The sequence below is a fragment of the Dreissena polymorpha genome, chromosome 10, assembly GCF_020536995.1.
Source record: "Dreissena polymorpha isolate Duluth1 chromosome 10, UMN_Dpol_1.0, whole genome shotgun sequence".
NCBI lineage: Eukaryota > Metazoa > Mollusca > Bivalvia > Myida > Dreissenidae > Dreissena > Dreissena polymorpha.
This window is the reverse complement of record NC_068364.1, coordinates 41877144-41902928: the sequence shown is the minus strand read 5'-3', so window position 1 is coordinate 41902928 and position 25785 is coordinate 41877144. Positions and strand designations below refer to the sequence as shown.

General features: G+C 37.3%; 1 protein-coding gene across 3 annotated transcripts in view; it reads left to right on the top strand.

Annotated features, from left to right (window-relative positions):
* Positions 1-221: 221 nt before the first annotated feature.
* Positions 222-25785, top strand: part of LOC127847813 (dynein axonemal heavy chain 2-like) — a 49877-nt gene continuing 24313 nt past the window's right edge. For 2 of the 3 annotated variants that reach the window (XM_052379994.1, XM_052379991.1), the window contains exons 1-22: positions 222-358; positions 1445-1586; positions 6084-6370; positions 6981-7104; positions 7618-7784; positions 8747-8962; positions 11397-11547; positions 12212-12361; positions 13105-13237; positions 14279-14423; positions 15380-15579; positions 15886-16012; positions 16485-16671; positions 17012-17217; positions 17790-17915; positions 18832-19023; positions 19722-19913; positions 20748-20932; positions 21825-22047; positions 22672-22788; positions 23713-23862; positions 24543-24794. In XM_052379994.1, coding sequence (XP_052235954.1) covers positions 1472-1586; positions 6084-6370; positions 6981-7104; positions 7618-7784; positions 8747-8962; positions 11397-11547; positions 12212-12361; positions 13105-13237; positions 14279-14423; positions 15380-15579; positions 15886-16012; positions 16485-16671; positions 17012-17217; positions 17790-17915; positions 18832-19023; positions 19722-19913; positions 20748-20932; positions 21825-22047; positions 22672-22788; positions 23713-23862; positions 24543-24794 — 3645 coding nt within the window. In that variant the 5' untranslated portion in view covers positions 222-358; positions 1445-1471. The remainder of the gene's footprint in view (positions 359-1444; positions 1587-6083; positions 6371-6980; positions 7105-7617; positions 7785-8746; positions 8963-11396; positions 11548-12211; positions 12362-13104; positions 13238-14278; positions 14424-15379; positions 15580-15885; positions 16013-16484; positions 16672-17011; positions 17218-17789; positions 17916-18831; positions 19024-19721; positions 19914-20747; positions 20933-21824; positions 22048-22671; positions 22789-23712; positions 23863-24542; positions 24795-25785) is intronic. The other variant, XM_052379993.1, reaches the window with a different exon arrangement.

Below are 25785 nucleotides of genomic sequence, written 5' to 3'. Positions count from 1 at the left end.
CAATTTTGACTCTTTTGATTGCTTTTGATGTACTGGAGGCGTTTAAAAGAAGTATCCTCTAAAATTAATTTGGTCTAGGCAGAAAGCGTCATCCCTGATTAGCCTGTGCAGACTGCACAAGCTGATCTCGGATGACACTACGCAATAAATTTAGCCCTGTTTTCTCATTTATATCAAATTGAACCAAATATCTTGTTCCTCCCGGCAGGTGGTGCTTACATGATCTGTATCGGAGACAAGGAGATTGAGTACAACCCGGAGTTCCGGTTCTACATCAGGACCAAGCTGAGCAATCCGCACTACACGCCAGAGATCTCCACCAAGACCACCATAGTAAACTTTGCCGTGAAAGAGCAAGGTAAGCTGAGATTGTTAAGGGAAATAATTGTATTGTGCCATACTGTTTTGGCAATGGTTTACTTGCCGTAAATAAAGGACCACAAACCTGTGTATATTAGGAATGCAATACTGCTTGAGCAACTGGAGTTTCACTTCTTTAAAATTGGTAAAATACATATCTAAGTGGTAAAGTACCAGGGGTGTCAATTTTCCGGATTATTCCGGAAATCCGGATTTGAGCCGTCCATGGTTGATTTTGAGGTGAATGTAAATCGGATGAGTTTGTTTAAGGCGGGTGGGGGAAGGGACAACATTCTTTTAGTGCGGCATCATTTCAGAACGAATATTGTTATAGCATCGTCTGCATTCCGGACATTTGCGCTTGGTACCGATTTTATTAATTGATTTCTGATTGGTAAGCGGCTTGCACTGACTTGAGCAGTAACTGGCTAAGTAAAGAACTGCAAAATCATATTTTAAAACAATATGTTAATGAAATTATATATTGACTGCGTATTTGCTAGGTTACTGGTTACTGGTTTTCATTTTCTGCAGTCAAACGATATGCACATTTCATTTCATTTGCAAATGATGTATCGCGACATGTTTTCGGACAGTCGTTTTCGGATACGCTGGTTTGTCGATTTTAATATTATTTCGAAGTTCTTATTATCATTTGTTTAGAATGACAATTACACCTGCGGTGTTACGGATGGTTTGGTTTATAATATTTCGCATTGTACTTACCAGAAATTGCACCTAGAAAGACTATTAAAAAAAAGGACAATAAGCTAGGGCTCGGGGGGTTGGGCCCTCTCTTCCCTTTATCCTACGGCTTAATTTTCCGGATTTCAAATTTGGGACAATTGACACCCCTGAGTACGTATCTACCGGTAAGTGGTAAAATACGTACCTAAGTGGTAAAGGGTTGAGAAAAATATAAATTGTGCGAGGCTCAAGCTTTGAAGTATGTTTTAATTTACCTTTTTATTCACAGGGAAACATCTGATTTAAAGTTCCTTTTAGTATGCTATTGCAACAACTATTTAAACCAGAAAGTGTATGTTCGGCAGTTTTTACAATTTCGTACATTGTGCATAAACAGGCCTTAGAATCCTTGAACAAGAAGGACATGACTGAAATCAAATCGTATGCAAAACCCCCGACCCTTGTTGAAAAGGTCATGGAAGCGGTTATGATCTTGCGCGGTCAGGACCCCACATGGTCCGAAGCCAAACGACAGCTCGGTAATTCACAATGCTTGGGTTACGGAGACGTGTTTACCCTTTTTCCATGTTTTTGTTGGCTTTTGTGTTGGTTTTTATCCTCCCACCCCACCCAGTCTCACGATTTTACACGCCGGTGGTTGGGGCTTCACGCACTTGTCATCTGGTGTGGCATTTTTAATCAGAGAGTGTATGTTTATGACCCCCAAGTTGTATTTTTTGGTTTTTACCCAGATGCTTTTGTTTTGCAGCTTCAATTGTTTCTTGGTGACACTATCTTGTGCTTCTGATGCAAGGTCTTTATGTGAAGTTTAAATAAAGCATCAAATATGTAATATATTTTTCCAGATATTTCCTCTTTTAAGTTAAATCTGCATATCAACATTTTTTCAAATAATTCAAACACAAATTGTTTTTCACTTTTCATGAAATGTTCTAGGGATAATTTTTTTTCTTAATAGAAAAAAATGTACCTTTTTTTAAATACTGAACATATTAATCTTATTTAGTAATGTAATATTTTAATAGCTGTCTATATGCCCATTTAAGCTCAAACGCAGTTATTTACAAATAAATCATGCAAAATCACAGGTCTATTTAGAGTTTGTACCGGTAGTTTTATTTTTACTTCATATAATACTGAGCTTCATGTTTAAGTTGAAATCTTCAAGCATCGGAATTGTTGTTTATCTAACAATGGGTGGCTTTGTAATATAATTATATATTAATTATGTACATCTAGATCTATATGAATTCAAGAAATTAATAATTTCATTAATTAATTAGTATAGATATAAAGATGCTTAAAGGTTTCAACTTTTGTTTATGGTGGCAATATTTTTGACAGACACAGATTTGTATGTTAATGTAGTGACAAATGTTGTTTGAGCTTTATAGAATAATGATTTGCATTTTTGTCCCAGAGAAAACAGCATTTTTAGCAAACACATTTTACGATGAACCAATCAAACATCATCTTTATACAGACATTGTTTTTGGTCACAGTACAATACAAAAAGAAAATAACTATATATGTTTAACCATTCTTTAATTTATTTTTCATTATTAAATTTGAAATTGATAATAGAATTGACATACAGATATTAAATAATGTAAATGTGTGGTATTTAAAGCTCACCTGAGCACAAAGTTGTTAAGGGGAGCAATTGTGTTCAGTCAATGCCAGGCGTCCGTTGTGTGTCATGCGGTGTCAACCTTTACCCTTTTTTCCACTCTATAGGCCATATTTACCATCTAATCTTGATAAAGCATTTAAGGAATGTTCATCTTGACAATATCTAGGCAAATTTAGAATCTGGGTTGAGTGTAGTAAAAAAATAGGTTATTGGGTCAAGTCCTTGAAAAACCTCTTTACCACATTAAAAGCCCCATTTATGATTAAATCTCGATGAAAACTCAGTCAAAAGGTTTTTCTTCAAAATTACTTCTCCCACTTTAAATGAGTGCCTTTTTGTGACCTTAATATTGAGAAAATTAGCCTGAATATTTTACTTACAACTGAAGTCAATACAAGAACACCAGGTTAAATATATACTAATTGTTGTACCCTTGAATTTGGAGGAGCGCTATAAGGATATCATGGCCCTCTTGTTTTTTTGTTGTTACTTTTTGCATTGGACTGTGGCCTTCTTGTTTAGTTTTACGCAGAGAGAACTTGGCATTTATCACAAAATAAAATAACACAATTGTCATATTATTTGACTTGAAAATTTACATTAAATTTAATATTGTTGTCAGTTATAGATGTTTTTAAAAATAACATCATCTTGGGTATTTTGTGTTAACATTTGAAATCATTATTTTGTGAATGGCCGAGTTCTTATGTTGTTTTTATTTTGCTTTTTGTATACACAGTTTGAAGGGGTGTTATTGTTTATTGCAAAACCAATTTGTTACTAACACTAACTGTTAAATTTCTTGTTTCTTAAGTTATTTCACAGCAAAATTGGTAATGGTTTCCTTTTTATAAATGTCTGAAATATGCTAACAATTGTCATATTTAATGCCATAATGTTTTTATATACAAAACAAAGATATTGAACATACACTTAATGTAATCATACACTAAATTAAAAACAATCAGTTCAGATTTTAAATGAATTGTTACTTCTTGCTTACCTTAAACATTATTTGAAATGAAAAATAAACAACCATAAATTTCTAAGTTAAGAACTGGTAATTACATCATCAACAACAAATTAAGACTCTTACATGAAAACATAGATCTTTATAAACAAGGAACCATTGCCAATTGTACACACATTTACTGTAGGTCTATTTGCTGGAAAACAAACGGTAGGTTTAACCTGTTACAAAAATGAATGAGACTGGCTGTGGGAAAACTGGGCTTAATGCATGAGCGTAAAGTGTCGTCCCAGATAAGCCTGTTTAGTCTGCACAGTCTAATCAGGGATCCCACTTTCTGCTTTTCAAAGGAAGTCTCTTCTCAGCAAAAATCCAGTTTAGGCAGAAAGTTTTGTCCCTGATTACCCTGTGTGGATATCACAGGCTAATCTTGAACGACACTTTACGTACATGCAATAAGCCCCATTTTACCAGGGAATGGCTTTATTAAGTACAAAAAACAAACATGGCTTGACTGAATCTCACAATGTTCGTTTGATACCCATCAGGCCTTAGAATCTTTGAACAAGAAGGATATGACGGAAATCAAGTCATACGGACGACCGCCAGTGTTGGTCGAGAAGGTTATGGAAGCCGTCATGATTTTACGGGGACAGGAACCCACTTGGGCGGAGTCAAAACGACAGCTTGGTTTGTTACATAGCCGATATGAAAAAAAGAACATTCAAAATTAAGGTGTTTTTTTTAATCCTTGAGGGTATCCTTGTTTTGGCAACAAATATGATTTTTTTATTTATGTGGATTTTTTTAACTATTGAGTAAAGGTCAAACATAGAAAAATTAAATGAACAAATATACTGCTGTTCATCATTTGGGAGTTTTTCTTGACAAAACTGGGCTTAACGCATTTTAAAGTGTTGTCCCAGATAAGTCTGTGCAGTCTCCAAATGCTAATCAGGGCACTTTCCACTTTTATGGTATTTGTTGTAAAAATGAAGTCTCTTTGTAAAAAAAATCCACTCTAGAATCCACTCTAGGCGTAATGTACATGTATCAGCCAAGATTTGCCTAATGTTGGACAAAACTTTATGCATGTTTATTAAGCCCTGTTTTCCAAGAGCAGTGGGTTTTTTCACCATTTTGGGAATGGGGCGGGGTCCCTTTGGATTGGGAAAATAAGCAGCGTTTTGACTTCAAAATTGAGAAAACAAGTGTTTTCAGTATTATATTTACTAAGGTTGAACTTAGTTATATGGATGGGAGTTGAACAAAATATTTAGATCAAAAAAAAAAATCTTCCATTGGGAATTTTTAGCTCCTGTTTGGTAAAAACATATTCTTTTTGCCATTGGGAATTGGGCCAATTACTGGACCCGATTTGAATGAAAAAAACCCAGAAAAGTGGGATTCATTTTTATTTAAGTTTTTTTTTTGGCACCATTCATTGAAGGTTAAACATGGCAAATTAAATGAACAAAACATATGTTGAACATCATTTTATGGCACTAAGTATAAATGTAGAATACAGATTTTCTGGGTTATTTTATATCATCATTGGTAAGTGGAGCTTTGTTTGTTCTGGTGTATGTTACCCTTTCCATTGTTTTGTCACTTATACCACAGATATTTATGTGTGTGAGGGTTAGAACTAAACATATATGATAATTATGTGTACACGGATACTTGTATTCATTAAGTCAATTATTTCTGAATTAATTTGAATTGTTTTGGTAATGAATATACCAATAAATTTTAAATGGTGACAATTACTTATAAAGGATATTCAATGGTATATAAAGGATATTTAATGATAAATAAAGGATATTCAATGATATATAAAGGATATTCAATGATATATAAAGGATATTCAATGATATGTAAAGGATATTCAATGATATATAAAGGATATTCAATGATATATAAAATATATTCAATGATATATAAAGAATATTCAATGATATATAAAAGATATTCAATGATAACATATGATTATGAACATTCTATGATGATACATGATTGTTATATTCAAGGATAGCATGCTCATAACTTGTGATAATCTATAAAACTACTTTTAATAAACAGGATTAAGAATTTTGTAAAGAATATTCAAAAATGGCATACTCATACTTTGTGATAAACAATTAAACGTGTAACTTTTAATAAATGAAATCACACTATTAAGAATTTTTTAAAGATTATATTCAAAGATAGCATTCTCATACTTTGTGATAAACAATTAAAACTACTTTTAATAAATGAAAACACACGATTAAGAATTTTGTAAAGAATTAAAAAAAAAATCATACTCATCCTAATTGTGATAATCTATAAAAAAAACAACTACTTTTAATAAATGATAACACAGGATTAAGAATTTTGTAAAGAATATTCATAAATAGCTTACTCATACAGGTGACCAGAATTTCTTGAAGCAGCTCATGGACTTTGACAAGGACAACATCACTGACCGAGTCCTCAAGAAAATTGGGCAGTACGTAGCCCAGACGGACTTTCAACCAGAGATCATAGGGCGAGTCTCCTCAGCAGCCAAGTCGCTGTGCATGTGGGTCCGCGCTATGGAGGTGTACGGACGGATCTATCGCGTTGTTGAGCCTAAGAAACAACGATTGAATGCGGCCATGTCTCAACTGAAAGAGAAACAGGACGCGCTCAGTGATGCAAAAGCCAAACTTGCTGAGGTAAGTTTGTACATGTGTTTGTATATAATTTGTTCATACCACCCAGTCTTTACACAGATTACTCGTTTTTCCCCTCAATAATGCCTAAAAAAGTCAAGTGATTTTAATAAAATCTAGCTAAAATAAGCTTTAAATCCAAGAGAGTGTCATGAGGAAAATCATGTTTAAATTGTATCACCCCTGGTCACTTGGCAGCCTAGCTCAGTTGGTAGGGGATTGCTGATTTGAATAAAAATTTGCACTGAGAGGAAGTGTTGTCATGATGAAAATCATACAAGTCTCACTCTAGCAAAACTTGGTCTAATTTGGCACAACACTTTCCACTTTTGTTGTATTTTTGGTTTAAAGGAAGTCTCTTTTTAGCGAAAATCCAGTTTAGGCCAAAAGTGTCGTCCTGGATTAGTATATGTGGACTTCGCTAGCTTATCAGGGACAACACTTTCCATTTTAGTTGTATTTTTGGTTAAAAGGAAGTCACTTCTTAGCAAAAATCCAGTTTAGGCCAAAGGTGTCGTCCCAGATTAGTATATGTGGACTGCACAGGCTAATCTAGGACAAGATTTTACACACATGCATGGCTCGAATCATAATAGCTTCCTACCATGTCCAGGTTGAGTCCAAGATGGCTGAACTGCAGAAGCAGTACCAGGAGAAACAGGACCAGAAAGAGGAGCTCAAGAGGAAGGCTGCACACACCGAACTCATGTTGGACAGGGCCGCTAAACTGGTATCAGGTATGGACATTTTGCTGCCAATTTTTTAGAAGGAAAATTTAAGTGGTTTAATATCGGTGTTTAACAGTATCAGTAGCAAAATTTATAAATGTATTACTTTTGGTGTATAGACCATTTGCCGTTAATTTATTTTAAGTTTTTCCGATAGTTTATACAGAAATATTGGTGGTTAACTGTTTATTTATTATTTTCTCTGTTTAAGTATAAATAGTTTTTCTTGTTTCCTGAATAAGGAATACAGAAATATAAAAATTTCAGTTTACATGAATAATTATTTTATAAGCAAACATTAATACGAGCAACCAAACAAACATGAATCAAACAACCAAACAAACATTACTATAGACAACCAAACAAATATTAATACAAACATTTAAACAAACATTAATAGAAATAACCAAAGAAGCATTAATACAAACAACCAAATTAACATTAATACAAAAACAACAACATTAATACAAACAGCCAAACAAACATTTATGCAAAACAGTAATGGACTCCCAATATTTACAGGCCTTGCTGGCGAGAGGGTACGCTGGGAGCAGACTGTGAAAGACTTGGAGGAACGACTGGGTTTCCTCATTGGAGACTGTCTCATAGCGGCCGCCTTTATGTCCTACATCGGACCCTTCCTGTCAAACTACCGTGACGAACTGGTGCAGAAAGTCTGGCTAGCGGAGGTAAGGAAATAATTATGTAAATAAGGATAAATCAATCAGCATAAATAGCAAATTTTGTGTTTCTATTTTCTTATATTTCCGTAATGTTTTATTTCATTAGTCTGCTCTGTAAATCATAGAATAATTTTGCTTAACAGTCTACATCTACTATTGTACATTACCATGTATTATGCGCATTGTTAGACCCCCAAGATTCAATTTAAATAATTGGTGCGCGTAAGCCATTCTGGCTGCTAACTTGTGAAAAATGTATCATGTTCATTCTCTTCATTTTGGCATTTAAATATCTGTTGGGTGTTATACATGGTTTCGCATTACACATGGTTGGCGTTAAACATGGTTGGGTGTTATACATGATTGTGCGTTATACATGATTGTGCGTTATACATGGTTGGGCATTATACATGATTGGCGTAATACATGGTTGTGCGTTATACATGGTTGCACATTATACATGTTTGCACGTTATACATGGTTGTGCGTTATACATGGTTGGGCGTTATACATGGTTGTGCGCTATACATGGTTGCACACTATACATGGTTGCACATTATTCATGGTTGCACGTTAAACATGGTTGGGTGTTATACATGGTTGGGCATTATACATGGTTGGGCATTATACATGGTTGTGCGTTATACATGGTTGTGCGTTATACATGGTTGTGCATTATACATGGTGCATTATACATGGTTGTGCATTATACATGGTTGGACATTATACATGGTTGTGTGTTAAACATGATTAGCATTGTACATGATTGGGTGTTATACATGGTTGGGTGTTATACATGGTTTCGCGTTATACATGATTGAGCATTATACATGGTTTGTCGTTAAACATTGTTGGTTATTATACATGGTTGGGTGTTATACATGGTTGCACATTATACATGGTTGGACGTTATACATGGTTTGCTTGATATACAATGTAAAGTACAGTATATTTGTTTCCAAACCTAGGTGAAGAAACTTGGTGTACCATGTGACCCAGGATTTGATTTCTGCAAGTTCATGGCCAAGCCGACGAATGTCCGTGACTGGAACATCCAGGGGTTGCCTAGCGACAGCTTCTCCACGGAGAACGGTGTCATAGTGACGAGTGCCAGTCGCTGGCCCCTCATGGTGGACCCACAGGGGCAGGCAATCAAGTGGATCAAAAACATGGAGGCCTCACGGGTACAGTGGAAAATTTTTATTTGTTATTTTATCACTTATAATATTATTCTTATACAAAAACATTTTAAGGACGTCTCTTCTAAATGATCACTAGTTTAGGCGGAAAGTGTCGTCCCTGAAAAGACTGTGTAGACTTTAAGCACATGCATTTAGACCAGTTTTTCTCCAAACGAGGCTCACTCTTTTTATAGTATTCATAATGTCATTATGCTTCCCTACACAAAGCTACTAGGTTTTAACAATTGAATGGAACTCAGTTTTTATTTTAATCCCACAAATTAAGTTTTCAGAGAGCGTAGATGGAAGTAAATAGGTGAGTCTGTTGGTGCAGCAATCTGCATTAAATATTTGCAGTATTGCAAAATACTGCTTCCACAGTTCTCTAGTGATAAAATTGGAACTTCTAGTATTTCATCACTGTTAAGTGTAGAGACGCTTTTTCATTCCCAGTAATCCATAAATTGCTGTCTGAAATAACTCAAACATAACTGAGAGAGCAGGGCTGTAGTTTAAGTCATGTTTGTTTAAAAAAGTATTGAAATGTTTTTTTTCAAATATAATAGAATTTAAAAATTAATTTATAAGTTCGTTTTAATTAATGGTATATATAATTTACCCCTTTTAGCTTAGTTTACGAGAAGGGAATCCTTTCAATGTAAGGAAAAAACAAACTGTTGTCAAATGTTGTACCTGAGGTGTAATCATTATAATTATTTGTCATTTTCCATGAACAACTAGGTATACTGTATTTTTGTATTTGAAATTCAGTAAAATATCAATTGAACATAATTAATGTACACAAGTTTCTGTTTTTTGTATCACGAGTGTGAATATATATATGTCTGAATATATGCCTTAATATATCTTAATGTTTTGTTATACCCTTCACTAAAGTTTTCTCTATATAAAATGCCTGCACAACATTCAGCTTCATGTTTTACAGCAAGTCAATATCTTTGTGTAACAACTCTTGCTGATATTTATAATGAAGTCTAGACATGTCATATATATTGGGCCGCCTAGCTCAGTTGGGAGAGTGCTGGACCGTAAACCTGAGGATCGCAGGTTTGATCCCCAGCCAGCCATAACTTGAGTTAGAATTGGTCATAATATTCTCTTTGTCCTGTGGTGAATTGGATGTGGTGTCTGCCTAGCAAACAGGAGGTCACGTGTTGGATTGCCACTGTGGGTGCATTGTTTAGCCCCCTCCCCCTGAATAGCCAAGTACTGGTTCTAGTCCCAGGAAATGGACTCGAGAGAGTTTCAAGAAACTGAGGTTTTCGATGCAATCAAGCTAAAGTAAAAAGGTTGAAACTAAATTCACTTTACGGCCTTTCTCCTCAGTGTCTGATTCAAACTGTTGATAATGGCCAACATTCCAACACACAAGCTAATTGAAATTACTGGCCATAGCATAACACTTATCCACTTACTGAAGTCATCAGTCTTATCCCTTTACCACTTAGATACTTATTTTGACGCATTTGTAGTCCCTTAGAAAGTTATATTTAATTTAAGACCTTTCTTACTAGATTCAAGTTTTTAAGGCTTCAACTCCAAACCTTAGATACTGATGAGCAGCAAACAGCATAAAACCTGAGCAGAGTGCAAGTTACTCTCAGGCTGTTCTGGTTTTATGCTGTTTGCAATTGCTATTTTCACTTTGCTTTTGAGTAAGAAAGGGATAAAAAAAATTGTACAAAGGGTCAAGTGCCTATTTCTGATACAGGTTTTTTTGGGGGGGTTTATATGGTCACAGTCTGTTCTGTGGGTCAATATGTGTTTTAACCAGGTTCTCAATGAAGTTATAAATTCTAGTTTATTAGATTGGCAAATGGCTTGCCAGGTTTTGAGCTTGGGGCGGAGTGAAATATGCTGTTTCTGTCAATAACTTAGTTTGTATGCACCAACTTTGGTCAATCAAGATCTAACTTGGGCATTTTCTGCCAGTTTGGTTACAGTCATGTGTCAAGGTCAAATAAAAAGAGAAAAACAACAACTTTAGTTTGGATGTAGTTAGTGCACATACATTTTGTGGCATTCCATTTGGGGGCTGGTAATTGGGTCAAGGTCACTACTAAAGTAGTTTAAAAACTCTTTCTGCTCAAGAACCAGTGTTTTAAATAGGTATTGAGCAGAAATATGGCGTGTTATGCCTGCATGCGTGCGTTAGCGAGCCTGGCTAAAGTGAAGACGTAGCTGGTGAAAGAAAGCACAGTTAATTAAATTAAACTTTATCAATTGGCAAAGCATTGAAAACATGATTTTTTGGCAATGCCATTTATTTAATTTAGTCAGTATCTTGGTTATTTTTGGCATAGCTGTGTTTTGTGGTTGACATTTGAGAGTTTGTTTGTCTTAGTGAATACATATGTTTTTGCAAGGATCTGTGTTTTGTTTTGTATTGATTTTAATAAAATTTTCCTGTCCCCAGAACCTGAAGGTGATTGACCTGCAGCAGACGGACTACATGCGGACCCTGGAAGGGGCCATCCAGTTTGGGCTCCCTGTTCTTCTGCAGAACGTACAGGAACGCCTGGATCCCTCCCTGGACCCCGTCCTCAATAAATCTCTCATGAAGATTGGTAAGAAGTGTTAGGAAGGAATAGTTAACAAGAATTAATGTATTTTTTGTAAGTCTTTCCTACCTTAAATGAAAGTGTGTATTGTTTAAATGATCACAACAAATCGGCTAAACTTTTTCTTAAAATGTTAAAAAACAACAACAATAAAACAAATGAACATTATTCTTAAACCAAACTAGTAAGCTGTGGGCTATTTATGATAATAAAGAATGTACAGGAAAGTCTAGACCTCTCCCTCAACACAGTCCTAAAAAAATCTCTCATGAAGATTGGTAAGGAGGCTTTAGCTCCCTTGGATGAAACATTCTTGGCTCTTACCGTTCTCTTCCATGTATTACACGCATTGCTTAACCCTAGGAACTGCAGAATTAAGACACATCATTTATTTAAAATTTGCCTCAACAGTTTCTGCTCTTTTAGACAGCACTTTTCATCCAGTCCTCATCAATTTTGACTCTTGATTGCTTTCGATGTACTGGAGGCGTTTAAAAGAAGTATCCTCTAAAATTAATTTGGTCTAGGCAGAAAGCGTCATCCCTGATTAGCCTGTGCAGACTGCACAAGCTAATCTCGGATGACACTACGCAATGAATTTAGCCCTGTTTTCCCAAGAGCGCAGCTCATTTATATCAAATTGAACCAAATATCTTGTTCCTCCCGGCAGGTGGTGCGTACATGATCCGTATCGGAGACAAGGAGATTGAGTACAACCCGGAGTTCCGGTTCTACATCACGACCAAGCTGAGCAATCCGCACTACACGCCAGAGATCTCCACCAAGACCACCATAGTAAACTTTGCCGTGAAAGAGCAAGGTAAGCTGAGATTGTTAAGAGAAATAATTGTATTGTGCCATACTGTTTTGGCAATGGTTTACTTGCCGTAAATAAAGGACCACAAACCTGTGTATATTAGGAATACTGCTGGAGCAACTGGAGTTTCACTTCTTTATATTGTTTTTTATGGAAGACAGTGCTTGTCAAATCATTGTTTGTTGAACAGACACACACACAGATCCCTAGAATAAAAATGATTCAACTCTTGAATTTTTAATACCTTTATACCACATAATTTGGGTCTTAACCATATTACTATAAAATCAGAAAGGGTTGTATGCACAGGCTTATCTGGAACAACACTCTAAGCACATGCATTACGCCTTTATATCCCCCGCCATAGGCAGAGGGATATTGTTTTGGCTTTGTACATCCGTCCGTCTTTCGGTCCGTCCAGCTGGCACTTTTGTGTCCGAAGCCATATCCTGGAAGTGCTTTAGCGGATCTCATTGAAACTTGGTATGAGTATATATGTGGATAAGAGGATGATGCACGCCAAATGACATTGTACACCATCTGTTAATAAAAGAGTTATGGCCCTTTGTATTTTGAACAAAAAAAATAATTGTGTGTCCGGAGCCATATGTTGGAAGTGCTTTGGCGGATTTCATTGAAACTTGGTATGAGTGTCCAGAAGCATATTGGCTGGGGATATCAATTCAACGAATTTGCTTGTTTTCCCAGTACACATTTAAAAATAATTATTCTTCTTATTATTATAGGTCTGGAGGCCCAGCTGCTGGGTATCGTTGTTGGTAAGGAGAGGCCAGATCTGGAGGAGAAGAAGGACAGCCTTGTGAGGAGCATTGCAGACGGCAAGAAGAAACTGGTGGAACTTGAGGACGAGATTCTACGGTAGGGCACGGGGAGAACCAGTCACTGTTTTATAGTTTAACCCTTTACCACTTAGATACATATTTCGACGTGTTTGTAGTTCCTTAGAAAGTTATATTTAATTTAAGACCTTTCTTACTAGATTCAGGTTTTTAAGGCTTTATCTCCAAACCTTAGATACTGATGAGCAGCAAATGGCATAAAACCTTAATAGCCTGTGAGTAACGTGCAGGCTGTTCTGGTTTTATGCTGTTTGCACATAGCTATTTTCACTTTACTTCTTAGTTGGAAAGGGTTAAATCTATATATTTTTGCTCAATTGAATTGAAAGCCTGAGTCTCATCAAAGAACACCCTCAACCCAATTTTCTCGGTAGAACCAGTACAGGGTGTTTTAGGGAAAGATTGAAAGAACGCTCCCATAGTGGGGATTGAACCCATGACCTTCCAGTTGCTAGACGGGCACCATGTTTATGTCATTGAGGAGACTGTTTCCCAATTTGATGAATGATAATCAACACAAATAAAGTGAATTTCGTATGCAAGACAATAAGTTCACTATTTGATAAATGGTAAGGTCTTGAAGAATGAAACATCAAAACTCTTTTATTTTTGCCATTTTGTTCTATAATAATCTATTTAATATTTGCTATTATCCATTGGCAAGTTGCTGAACACAAAGGGGTCCCTTCTTGGGGGTAAGCACTCCTGAATGATAAACAAATACTCTCTTTTCCACATCGTTGAAGTGTTGAACTAATCATACTCTAGTATTGCCTATTGTGTTTGTTTAAACCTTTTTTTTGAGCTCAATTTGATTAAAAGCATAAGGCTTACTGAAACACTCTCAAGTCCGTTTACTAGCTCTCACAGTGTTGATTGAACCTTATTTTGTTAGTTGAAACCTATTTAGTTCAGCTCAATTTGATTAAAAGCATAAGGCTTACTGAAACACTCTTGAGTCCGTTTCCTGGCTCAAACCTGTGACCTTCTGGTTGCTAGGCGGACACCATATTACCTATTTTATTGAAAGATAAACCAAAACATTTATCCTATTGTCCAGGTTGCTGAACGAGACCAAGGGTTCCCTGCTAGATGACGAGCAGCTGGTGAACACGCTGCAGGCCTCCAAGGTGACATCCCAGGAGGTCTCGGAGCAGCTACAGATCTCAGAGCAGACGGAGGTCAAAATTGACGCTGCCAGAGAGGTAGGTATTTAACAGTGTTTTTTTTTCAAATACGGGGCCGAATACCATTCCCAATGGAAAAAAGTATATATTTTTCCCAAATTAGATTTAATAATTGCCAAATGAAGGTCCCCTCCCAAAAAAAACAACAAAAAATAAAAAAAATAATTTAGATTTCAATATTCAGTTCATCTCCCATCCAGCTCTATAAGCGGTACCTTGGTAAATATAGTTACACTTTTATTCTCACTTCTTTTGAAGCATTTGTAAGCAAAACAACAACATCAATAACTTTCCAATTTAAGTAAAAATACGATTTTTCCCAAATGAAAGGCCACATTTCCAAAATGTGAAAAAAAAGACTATGCCTTGCTGTGGGAAAATGTGGGAAAAAACACTGTTTCACAGTAATCTTAGCCGTGGGAAAATGGGGCACAATACATGTGTGTATTATGTTGTCTCAGATGAGCCAGAGCAGTCGGGAAACATTTATGGAATGCCTTGTTTAAAGGAAGTCTTTTCTTAGCAAAAGTAAAGTCTAGATTAACCAGAGACTTAAGGACTTCTATGAATGGTTAAAGTTTTCCATTTGAATAAAAATAAAAGCCCAGGTCTTCAAAACGATTAAGCTGCGCTCTTGGTAAACCAGGCTGAATGTATGTGTAAAAAATGTTGTCCAAAATAAGCATGTGCAGTCAGCACAGGTTTATCAAATAGAAAACTTCCCCCCTTAGCTGGAATTTCACTAAGATGAGACTTCCTTGAAACAAAAAATACAATACAAGTGAAAAGTGTTTTCCCTGATTAGCCTGTGTGGACTGCATAGGCTTGCCTGTGACAAAACTTTTACTTGGCTAGGCACATGCATTAAACCCTGTTTTCGCAGAGCAAGGTTCAAATTGAACACATAAAGTTTAAATTCAAAACCTCTTCACCGTTGTCAAATGTCAACTTAATCTCTATTTATGCCCTTTCAGGGATACCGACCGGCAGCTGAGAGGGCCTCCATCCTGTTCTTTGTGCTCAACGACATGGGTCGCATAGACCCCATGTACCAGTTCTCTCTGGACTCGTACATAGATCAGTTCAAGCTATCCATTGACAAGTCGCCCCGCAGCGCAAAGTTGGAGGAGAGAATCGTGAACCTCAACGATCACCACACCTACGCCATCTACAGGTGAGATTTCTTGGTGGAACTCCTTAAATTTGGTTAGTTAGTGGTTGTGTTTTTTTTTCAATTTATTAATACAGAATTTTCCAAACTTTTATTGGCATTGGCATATACGACAGTTTTTGTAATTTAAATTTTAAAATTACTCCAGATTTCAAAGCATTTGTTTGTATTTGGGATGTTCAAAGATGTAAATTATAAACTATTGATTTTATGAGACTTAAGAAAACATCTGAACATGATTTGTGTTGATGCATTCAAGTTATATATGAAAGATGCTTTAAACCAGTTCTCGTATGATTACAATTACAGGTTCATCTGTCGTGGACTTTTTGAGCGCCACAAGCTGCTGTTCTCGTTCCAAATGTGCGCAAAGATTCTCGAGCACGCTGGCAAGCTCAACATGGACGAATACAACTTCTTCCTCCGTGGCGGAGTGGTGAGTACTCGAGTCGTACAATTGGGTAGAACTCGTCAATTAAGTCTAGCGCTTCAAAAACTCCTAGGTGGAGTGTTGAAACTCAAGTCTAACAAATGGATAGAACTTGTCAATAGAGTCTGGTAATTGAAAAACTCCATAGTTGAAAGGTTGGTGAGACTTAAGGCTAACATGTAGGTAGAACCATTTAATAGAGTCAAGCACTTCAATCTTGAATCTTCAACAAATATTCTACAAATGTTTGTTGACATAAAATCACACCAGACACTTCAAAGTTACAGAGTTAGTGCCCATTGATTATTTTGTCTTCAAAATTACCAAAGTTATGGTTCTTGGACCAGGAAATGGACTAGAGAGCATTTCAATAAGCCTAGAGCTTTTGATGCAATAGAGCTAAAATTAATAGGTTTTAAATCATTAATTAATGATGGGGGTATAAAACTGACCGTGACCTTGCTTGATTTTTTCTCAGGTTATTGACAGGGAGAATCAGATGGACAACCCATGCTCGGGCTGGCTGTCGGACGTTGCCTGGGACAACATCACGGAGCTGGAGAAGCTGACCAACTTCCACGGGATCATCACGTCGTTCGAGCAGTACCCCCGTGACTGGAACATCTGGTACACGGCCAATGAGCCTGAGAACACAGCCCTGCCAGGTGAGACTGAGATAGGTGTTGTTGTTGTGTTAACCCTTTACCACTTAGATACGTCTATGATGCATTTGTAGTCCTTACAAAAGTTAAATTTGATTTAAGACCTTTATACTAAATTCAAGTTTTAAAGGCTTCATTTCCAATCCTTTGGTACTGCATGATTAGCAGCAAACAGCATAAAACCTGAACAGACTGCGAGTTACTCACAGGCTGTTCTGGTTTTATGCTGTTTGCAAATAGCCTATTATCAAGAGGATTTGAATGAGCCTTAGGCTTTAAATGCAATTGAGCTGAAGTAAATAGGCTAAAACTAAACTAATGGAATTATCAATTTGTGGTTCAGGTGAATGGGACAATGCGTGCAACGAGCTGCAGAAGATGCTTATCATCCGTTCCCTGAGACCTGACCGCGTCTCGTTCTGCGCCACCTCTTTCATCACCAACAATCTGGGCTCGAGATTCGTGGAGCCGCCCGTGCTCGACATGCAGCATGTGGTCGGGGACTCGAGTACCAAGACGCCGCTCATCTTTGTGCTCTCACCCGGGGTGGTAAGTGTCAAGTTTGTACCGTCGTTTTTTAACATTCTAAATTTTAGCCACCCTCTTTTTTTATCCATCAATATGGATTAACTTTGTTTGCTTATTCATATTTATGCCACAATATATACTCACTTTAATTGTATGCACCACATTCTGGGAAAAAGGGGCTTAATGCATAAGTGTTAACTGTAATACCAGATTAGTCTGTGCAGTCTGCACAGACTAATCAGGGACAACACTTTCTATCTAGACTTGATTTTGGTTTAGAAGAGACATCTTTCAAAAAATGACATTGAAGCAGAAAGTGCCATCCCTTATTAGCCTATGCTGACTTTTTGGGACGACACTTAATGCACAAAAGTCTTACATGCATTACCGGTAAGTCTTGTTTTACCAGAGTTTGGCTCATTTATTAACTTTGTTTGTTTATCAATATGTATGCCACTATTTATACTACATGTAATGATAATAATTATTCTCTATTTATTCTTACAAACCTACATTTAATAACAATATTTATTCTCTGATAATTCTTTGGACTCTACATTTAATAATAATGTTTATTTGCTTTTTATTCTTAGGACCCAACCAGTGGGTTGTTACAGCTGGCAGAGCAGAGTGGTATGGCCCAGAGGTTTCACGCGCTGTCACTGGGTCAAGGTCAGGCGCCCATTGCCACAAGAATGATCAAGGAAGGTGTGAGAGAGGTCAGTACAGGGTGAATTAGGGGCTCTAAACTAGGGCAGGTCAGGCGCCCAAAGCCACGAGAATAATTAAGGAAGGTGTGTGAGAGGTCAGTACAGGTGAAATTAGGGTCTCTAAACTAGGGCAGGTCAGGCACCCATAGCCATGAGAATAATCAAGGAGGGTGTGAGAGGTCAGCACAGGTGAAATTTAGGGCTCTAAACTAGGGCAGGTCAGGGACCCATTGCCAAAAAAATGTTCAAGGAAGGTGTGAGAGAGGTCAGTACAGGTGAAATTAGGGGCTCTAAACTAGGGCAGGTCAGGGGCCCATTGCAAAAAGAAGTATCAAGGAGGGTGTGAGAGAGGTCAGCACAGTTGAAAATAGGGGCTCTAAACTAGGGCAGGTCAGGCACCCATAGCCTATAGAATGATCAAGGAGGGTGTGAGAGAGGTCAGTACAGATGCAATTAGGGGCTCAAAACAAGGGCAGGTTAGGCACCCATAGCCATGAGAATGATCAACGAGGGGGTAAGAGAGTTCAGTACAGGTGAAATAAGTACAGGCCATATAAATGTAACACTTATTTTCCCTTTTCTCTCCTGCAGGGTAACTGGGAATTCCTGGCCAACTGCCACCTGTCCCTCAGCTGGCCATATAAATGTAACACTTACTTTCTGTCTCTCATGCAGGGTAACTGGGTATTCCTTGCCAACTGCCACCTGTCCCTCAGCTGTCCATATAAATGTAACACTTATTACCACAGGGTAACTGGGTATTCCTGGCCAACTGCCACCTGTCCCTCAGCTGTCCATATAAATGTAACACTTATTTTCTCTCTCTCTCTCACCTGCAGGGTAACTGGGTATTCCTGGCCAACTGTCACCTGTCCCTCAGCTGGCCATATTAATGTAACACTTATTTTCCCTCTCTCTCCTGCAGGGTAACTGGGTATTCCTTGCCAACTGCCACCTGTCCCTCAGCTGGATGCCTCAGCTGGACAAGCTGGTAGAACAGCTGCAGGTGGAGGAACCTCACCCGGAGTTCAGGCTCTGGCTCAGCTCTAGTCCACACCCGGAGTTCCCCATTGCCATTCTGCAGACTGGCATCAAGATGACCACGGAGCCACCTAAGGTATGCATAACCCTTTACCACTTAGATACATATTTTGACATGTTTGTAGTGCCTTTGAAAGTTACATCTAATTCAAGACCATTCTTACAAGATCCAAGTTTTAAAGGTTTCAGTTCCAACCCTTAGTTACTGATGAGCAGCAAACAGCATGAAACCTGAACAGACTTCGAGTTACTCGCAGGCTGTTCTGGTTTTATGCTGTTTGCACATAGCCATTTTAACTTTGCTTCTGAGTGGGAAAGGGGGTTATTTCATATCAAAGGTGGCTTAGTTGTATTGGATTATTTGTTACACGTTTTTTTACGTTCTTACCCTGTGTGATACGGGGTAATTAAATGTAAATTGGGCCATAGGGAAGCTCGATCTCTATATAAGCCACATTCTGGGAAAATGGGGCTTAATGCATGTGCACAGGCTTATCAGGTAGGACACTTTCTTCATAAAATCAAATTTTGCTTAGAAAAGGCTTCCTTTAAACGGAAGATACTTTATTCATAAAATGGTTTATTTGCTAAGAACAGACTTCCTTTAAACATAAGATACAATAAAAGCAGAATGCACAAGCTAATCTTTTATACTGCATTGGGAAATTTGCATTTTTTACCCAATCGGGAGAGTGCCGTTTTCTGGTACTTTATACAGAAGGAAAACAAATTGCTGATCAAACCATAGTTTTACCTTATTCACATCACTTGCAGGGCTTGAAGGCCAACCTCAAGCGTCTCTACAACCTGATCACAGAGCAGCAGTTCAGCCGATGCCACAAGCAGGACAAGTACAAAAAGCTGCTCTTCGCGCTCTGTTACTTCCACTCCGTGCTGCTTGAGAGGAAGAAGTTCCTCATGCTGGGCTGGAACATAGCCTACGAGTTCAACGATTCAGATTTTGAGGTCAGTGAAGTTTCTTTTGACGATGTTTGGTTTGGAAATGTGATTACGATGTTTGTGAATTGAGTTATGAAGTAGGCCAAGAGAGAAAGTTGTTGGTATGTTAGGATGAAGGTACAATACAGTGGAAGATTTGGCAATCCTTGATAAAAAATTTCATTTGTCAAAATCAACGCAAAGTATTAACACGTGCTAAAGAAATAAGCCTTAATAGCAAATTCACACCTACAAAAAAGGGAAACCTGAACCATGGTTAAGTTAACTGACAACTTAAGTTTTGAACCAGTGGGTCAAGAAATCAAGCTGAAGATACATTACTATCATTATGCTTACAGGTAACAGAGAACCTGCTGAGTATCAACCTAGATGATTAAAATGAAATATGGGCTCCATAAAGCAAAATTATATGAGGCTTATATGGAAAAATATTAAAACTTGTTTTAAATGCATGTGCATATAATGTTGTCCCAGATTAGCCTGTGCATTCTACACTGGCTAATCAGGTATGACAGTTTTCGCCTGACCTGTATTTTTGCTACGAAGATGCTTCCTTAAAAGAAAAATACCACAAAAATAGAAACTGTCATCCCTGTTGAGCCTGCGCTGAGACAGCACTGGCTAATCTCAGACAACATTTTACACACATGCATTAACCCAGTTTTTCTAAGGCAAGGCTCAAATACTTTCATTCGTATGAACATTTATCCCAGAAACAACTTAGCTTTTACTCCAGAGTTCTAGCATAATTAAACATAAAAAATACCAAGTACAAACTGGCCTTGGTCATGTGAGCTTAAAAACTAGGTCATTAGGTCAATACAAGCGTTATTTCTACAGGTATCAGAGAACCTGCTGAGTATCTACCTGGACGACTATGACGAGAGCCCGTGGGATGCACTCAAGTATCTGATAGCGGGAATCAACTACGGAGGTCACGTGACTGACGAGTGGGACAGAAGGCTCCTCATGACCTACATAGCAGACTTTTTCAACGACAACTCCATCAACACTCCTTTCTTCCAGTAGGTGTTTGCAGTACTTAAGCGTGGCCTAAATGGAAGGGCGCCCTGCCCTTACTAAGCTCCGCCCTGCCCTTTTATTCCAAAAAAAATTATTATTTTTTATGGTAGACATGTTATAATTTATTAATCTCGTATTACACTTATATTTATTTATTACTCATTGTAGACATTTTATTTTCATGGATTAATAATAATGGAAATAATATATTCTAACGATTATTTTTAATATGAAAATGAATATCCAATAGGCATTCCGGATACGACTGCGCGCTCGGAAGTGCTTTTTGACATAATACTGCGCACCGAAAAGTGCCCTTTTGACAAAATAGCCCCCCCCCCCCTGCCATTTTCAAATCCTAGCTGGAAAACTGTTTGTGTATGCTGGTAGTAAGTAAACGCAACATGTTTATCAGAGGCTTGAAATCATGTATGAAAGCATTTCGTGCCTATGTAGTCATTAAAAGTATGAAGTAACAAAATCAGTAAAATAAAAAAGGAAAATACAACTTTTAAGGTGAATATTTTCAACCATTTGATATGATATGACAAACATTTGTTTAACTTTTACCTTTTTTGACTAGGCTTTTCTTGTGTAAAAGATGACCAGGTTTTGTAAACCCTTAATGGGTTGCATTTGGCAAACCCCTTAAGGTTTGGGTTTTGGAAACCCTTGTAAGTTGCATTTTGGGTTGGGTTTGCCAAACTCTTGTTTGGGTGTGCTAAACTCCTAGTGGGTTGGTTTTGCCAAACATTGTTTAAAGAAGCTTAAGTTGAATAAGCACTGGATGAAAAACCCTAGTTTAGAGTTACATCAATTATATATATCAGAAAAGTTATCCCTTTCATTCATTGATTTATTTCATTTTATTTATTTTATTTTATTTTTCTTTAGGCTGTCAACACTTGTGACATACTACATTCCTAAAGACGGCCCCCTCTCGTCCTACAAGGAATATGTGAGCATGTTGCCAAACATTGACCACCCTGAGGCCTTTGGGCAGCATCCCAACGCAGATATCCAATCTCAGATCCAGGAAACACGACTCATGTTCGACACGCTTCTCTCCCTTCAACCTCAGATCTCATCTGTTGCTGGCGAGTCCAGGGAAGATAAGGTACATATTGTGGAAATTTACATGATTTGTCGTCAGTATTGTATTTTTTAAACTGCGAAAATTAATGCTGACAAAAATAAATGGTTTCACAGCAGTTTTGCTGAAGGAATAAGGAAAATATGTACATTATGTGTATAGTTGTTACATCATAAGTGTTATTTATTTTTGAATAAATTTAATTAAACTGGTCAAAGGTAGTTTAACTGGCCATCTATGTTTTTTGTCAATGGTTTTCAAGTGCCTGTTTTGTGTCAACATTTGCTATAAACATGCACAATTTTGTCTCTTGTATGAAATACATATAAGCTTTGCTCTGGGGAAACATGGCTTATTGCATGTGCATAAAGTGTCATCCCAGATTAGCCTGTGCAGTTTGCACAGGCTAATCAGGGACAAAACTTTCTGCCTCAACTGTTTTTTTCTAAAGAAGAGCCTACCTTTAAATGAAAAATACAATAAAAGCAGAAAGTTTTGTCCCTGACGTCACAGGCTAATCTGGGACGACACTTTGTGCACGTGCATTAAGCCCAGTTTTCCCAGAGACCCGCTCATGTGTACAAATAAGGTTATATTTAACTCCAATTGTCAGAACCCATATTCACATGAATGCCTATTTTCATATAGGTGCTGGAACTGTCTGCAAACATCTACAAACAGATTCCGGAGAACATCGACTATGACAACACAGTTAAGATTCTCTCCATTGATCCATCACCGATCAATGTCGTACTTCTACAGGAGGTAGTTAGAAATTTATATATAAGTCTAAAATAAAAAAAAAGACAAACAAAGTCTTTTGAATTGTAATATTTTGATAACTGGTAACATAAATTTAATCTTTAGGTAAATTTTGCTTTTGTCAATCCATGCAAGAACCTCGGAACTTGAACATTTCTGACAATATTTTTTGAGGTCTGATATCATTTCCTGAGTGTCAGAAAAAAGAAATGTGGTTGAAAACAATAAAGAAACTTCAAATCTGTAAAAACTATTGACTGGTATATGTTTACTTTACTTCAATAGATGGTTTCACAATAAAAAAATAGAAAGGTTTATTATCAACCAGTCAAGTGAACTTGCTATCTGTGCTGCTGACATTACAATCTCATAGTGCTATTCTCAAAACCAAAACAAGCAACATTATCTCGCAATAGTTATTGATCATTAAAATGCAAGCTCATAAAAAGCAGTCATGCCTTGTGAAATCAGGTCAAAATGCATGTCTGTAGAGTGTCATCCCACATTAACAAGTGCATTCTTCACCAGGGTGGTTTTGCTAACAGTGGATTTGTCTTTAGAAGAGACTTTCTTAGAACAGTAGATAGCATAAACATGCGAAGTGTCATCTTAGATTAGGCTGCGCAGACTATGCCATTCTCTTTCAAAATGCACAAATAAATACAGGAAAACAACTAAGACAATATAAGTAGACAGTACCATAGAACTTCAAATTTAAACACATCAATTATATACATTCTAGAATCACATCAAATTTGATGTTTGTTTCAGATCCAGCAGTATATTGTGCACTCAAACATTCATCACTACAACATACAACACTTTCATTTTCTCAAGTCATAACATTTTAAAAATTATCGCCCCATACTTGTGCTAGTGCTACAAAATTTTCACTACAAAGCTCGTCATATTTCCCCAACATTTCAGATCCAGCGCTACAACGCGCTACTTGTGGAGATACGCAAATCCCTGAAGGACCTTGACATGGGTATCCAGGGCTTGGTTGTCATGACGGTGGAACTCGAGAGCATCTTCATCTGTATCTACGACGGCCGTGTGCCACCCTCATGGCTCAAGGTGAGTGAAGCTGTGATTGTGTCATGACTTTATCTTTGAACTGCAGCCATTCTGGGCCATGTTACTGAATCAAATTCCTTATTGGCGTAAATTTGTAAATTATAATAAAATTACATGATAGAGGATTGCTTCTATTTCCTAGTGTTATATACCTGACTTAAGAAAAATATCTCGCATTGTGAATATTAAGTCTACGGGTTATATCCTTGGCTCGAGCCTGGGAGAACCATCGAAACCAAATTAACTGAATTCCCATTTCTAACTATTCCTTTTCCAATAATTGCAGGCACTTCTTGTTGGTATAGTCCGCATTTCTCACTATGCAGATAACCTATTTCACTATTCTGGTTGCCAGGCATTGTTAATTAATATATAGTCCCCATTTCTAATTGATGCGTTTCCCCAGTTGAGGCGTTTGTAAATGCTGAATGGCCCAATTGTCTCCCTATACCGGTTCCACATTTCTTACTAGCATTGCTTTCCTATTGTCGCACTATACCGGTTACCCATTTCTCACTTTATTTGTTTCCAATAGTCTAACTATACCGGTTCCCCATTTCTCGCTATATTGATTTCCCATTGTCTAACTATACCGGTTCCCCATTTCTCACCATATTGGTTTCCCATTGTCCAACTATACCGCTTCCCCACTTTTCACTATACCGCTTCCCCCATTTCAGGCCTACCCATCCCTAAAGCCCCTGGCAGCCTGGACCCGAGACCTCGTGCAGCGTCTAGACCAGCTTGAGAAGTGGGCGACCACAGCCCACCCGCCGAATATCTTCTGGATGTCAGGGTTCACGTTCCCGACAGGTTTCCTGACTGCAGTCCTACAGTTGTCTGCCCGTCTCAACAACGTCTCTATCGATAGCCTCTCTTGGGAGTTCAGCGTGATGACGGTGGATGATACGAATATCACTGGACCCCCGAAGGTGAGATACTGGGGCCCGTGTCATGAAAGATCTCAATACGTGTTTCAGTTTAACCCTTTCCCACTTAGATACGTATTTTCAGGTATTTGTAGTCCCTTAGAAAGTTATATTTAATTTAAGACCTTTCTTTCTAGATTCAAGTTTTTAAGAATTCATCTCCAAACCTTAGATACTGATGAGCAGCAAACAGCATAAAACCTGAACAGACTGAGAGTTACTCGCAGGTTGTTCTGGTTTTATGCTGTTTGCAAATAGCAATCTTCACTTTGCTTCTAAGTGGGAAAGGTTTAGGAGCAGAAGGACCATATAAATGTTTTTCCCTTAAACATAATGTATCATCTAGAACGGTGAAATGTTTAGGACAAATTTGGAGTCTATATTATAGCTCTCCATTATCCTAGATTTGATTATATCCTTATATTTGTGTGAAAATCTATTTTAAAAAATCCATTTTCCTGTCTGCATGAGGTAATTAATAATTTATGCATGGCAGCTTTTCAGATTATGGGCAGTAAGTTGTGTTTTTCTTGATATTTGGGCATTTTCAACACTTTCATAAGTGATGTCCAGGGTAATTTGGTTTATCATAGTGTTGTGCAATTATTTGTAGCAGCCGATGACAACTGCACTCCTTGAATCCAATGTACGGGGAGAGTGGCCGTATAAATGATTGAGTGACTAATTCCCAAATTATATGGAAATAAAAACCATCAATCCTCTGATTTATTATCTTGGCCTTATCAACTTAGCTTACCAATCTCACATAGGGGAAATAAGTAACATGAAATGGTAAAATCATTGTTTTCTGGTTAATAAATTTTGGCACATATTCATTATGTTTTTCTTGCAACATCATTTTCTTTTTGAATTTAATACTCAATGGTTAGTATATTTAAAAAGTATTTATGTAAGCTTGATGGCATTGAAACCCGAAAGCTTATTGAAAAGCTCTTGAGTTCATTTCCTGGGTAGAACCAGTACTTGGTGTCTT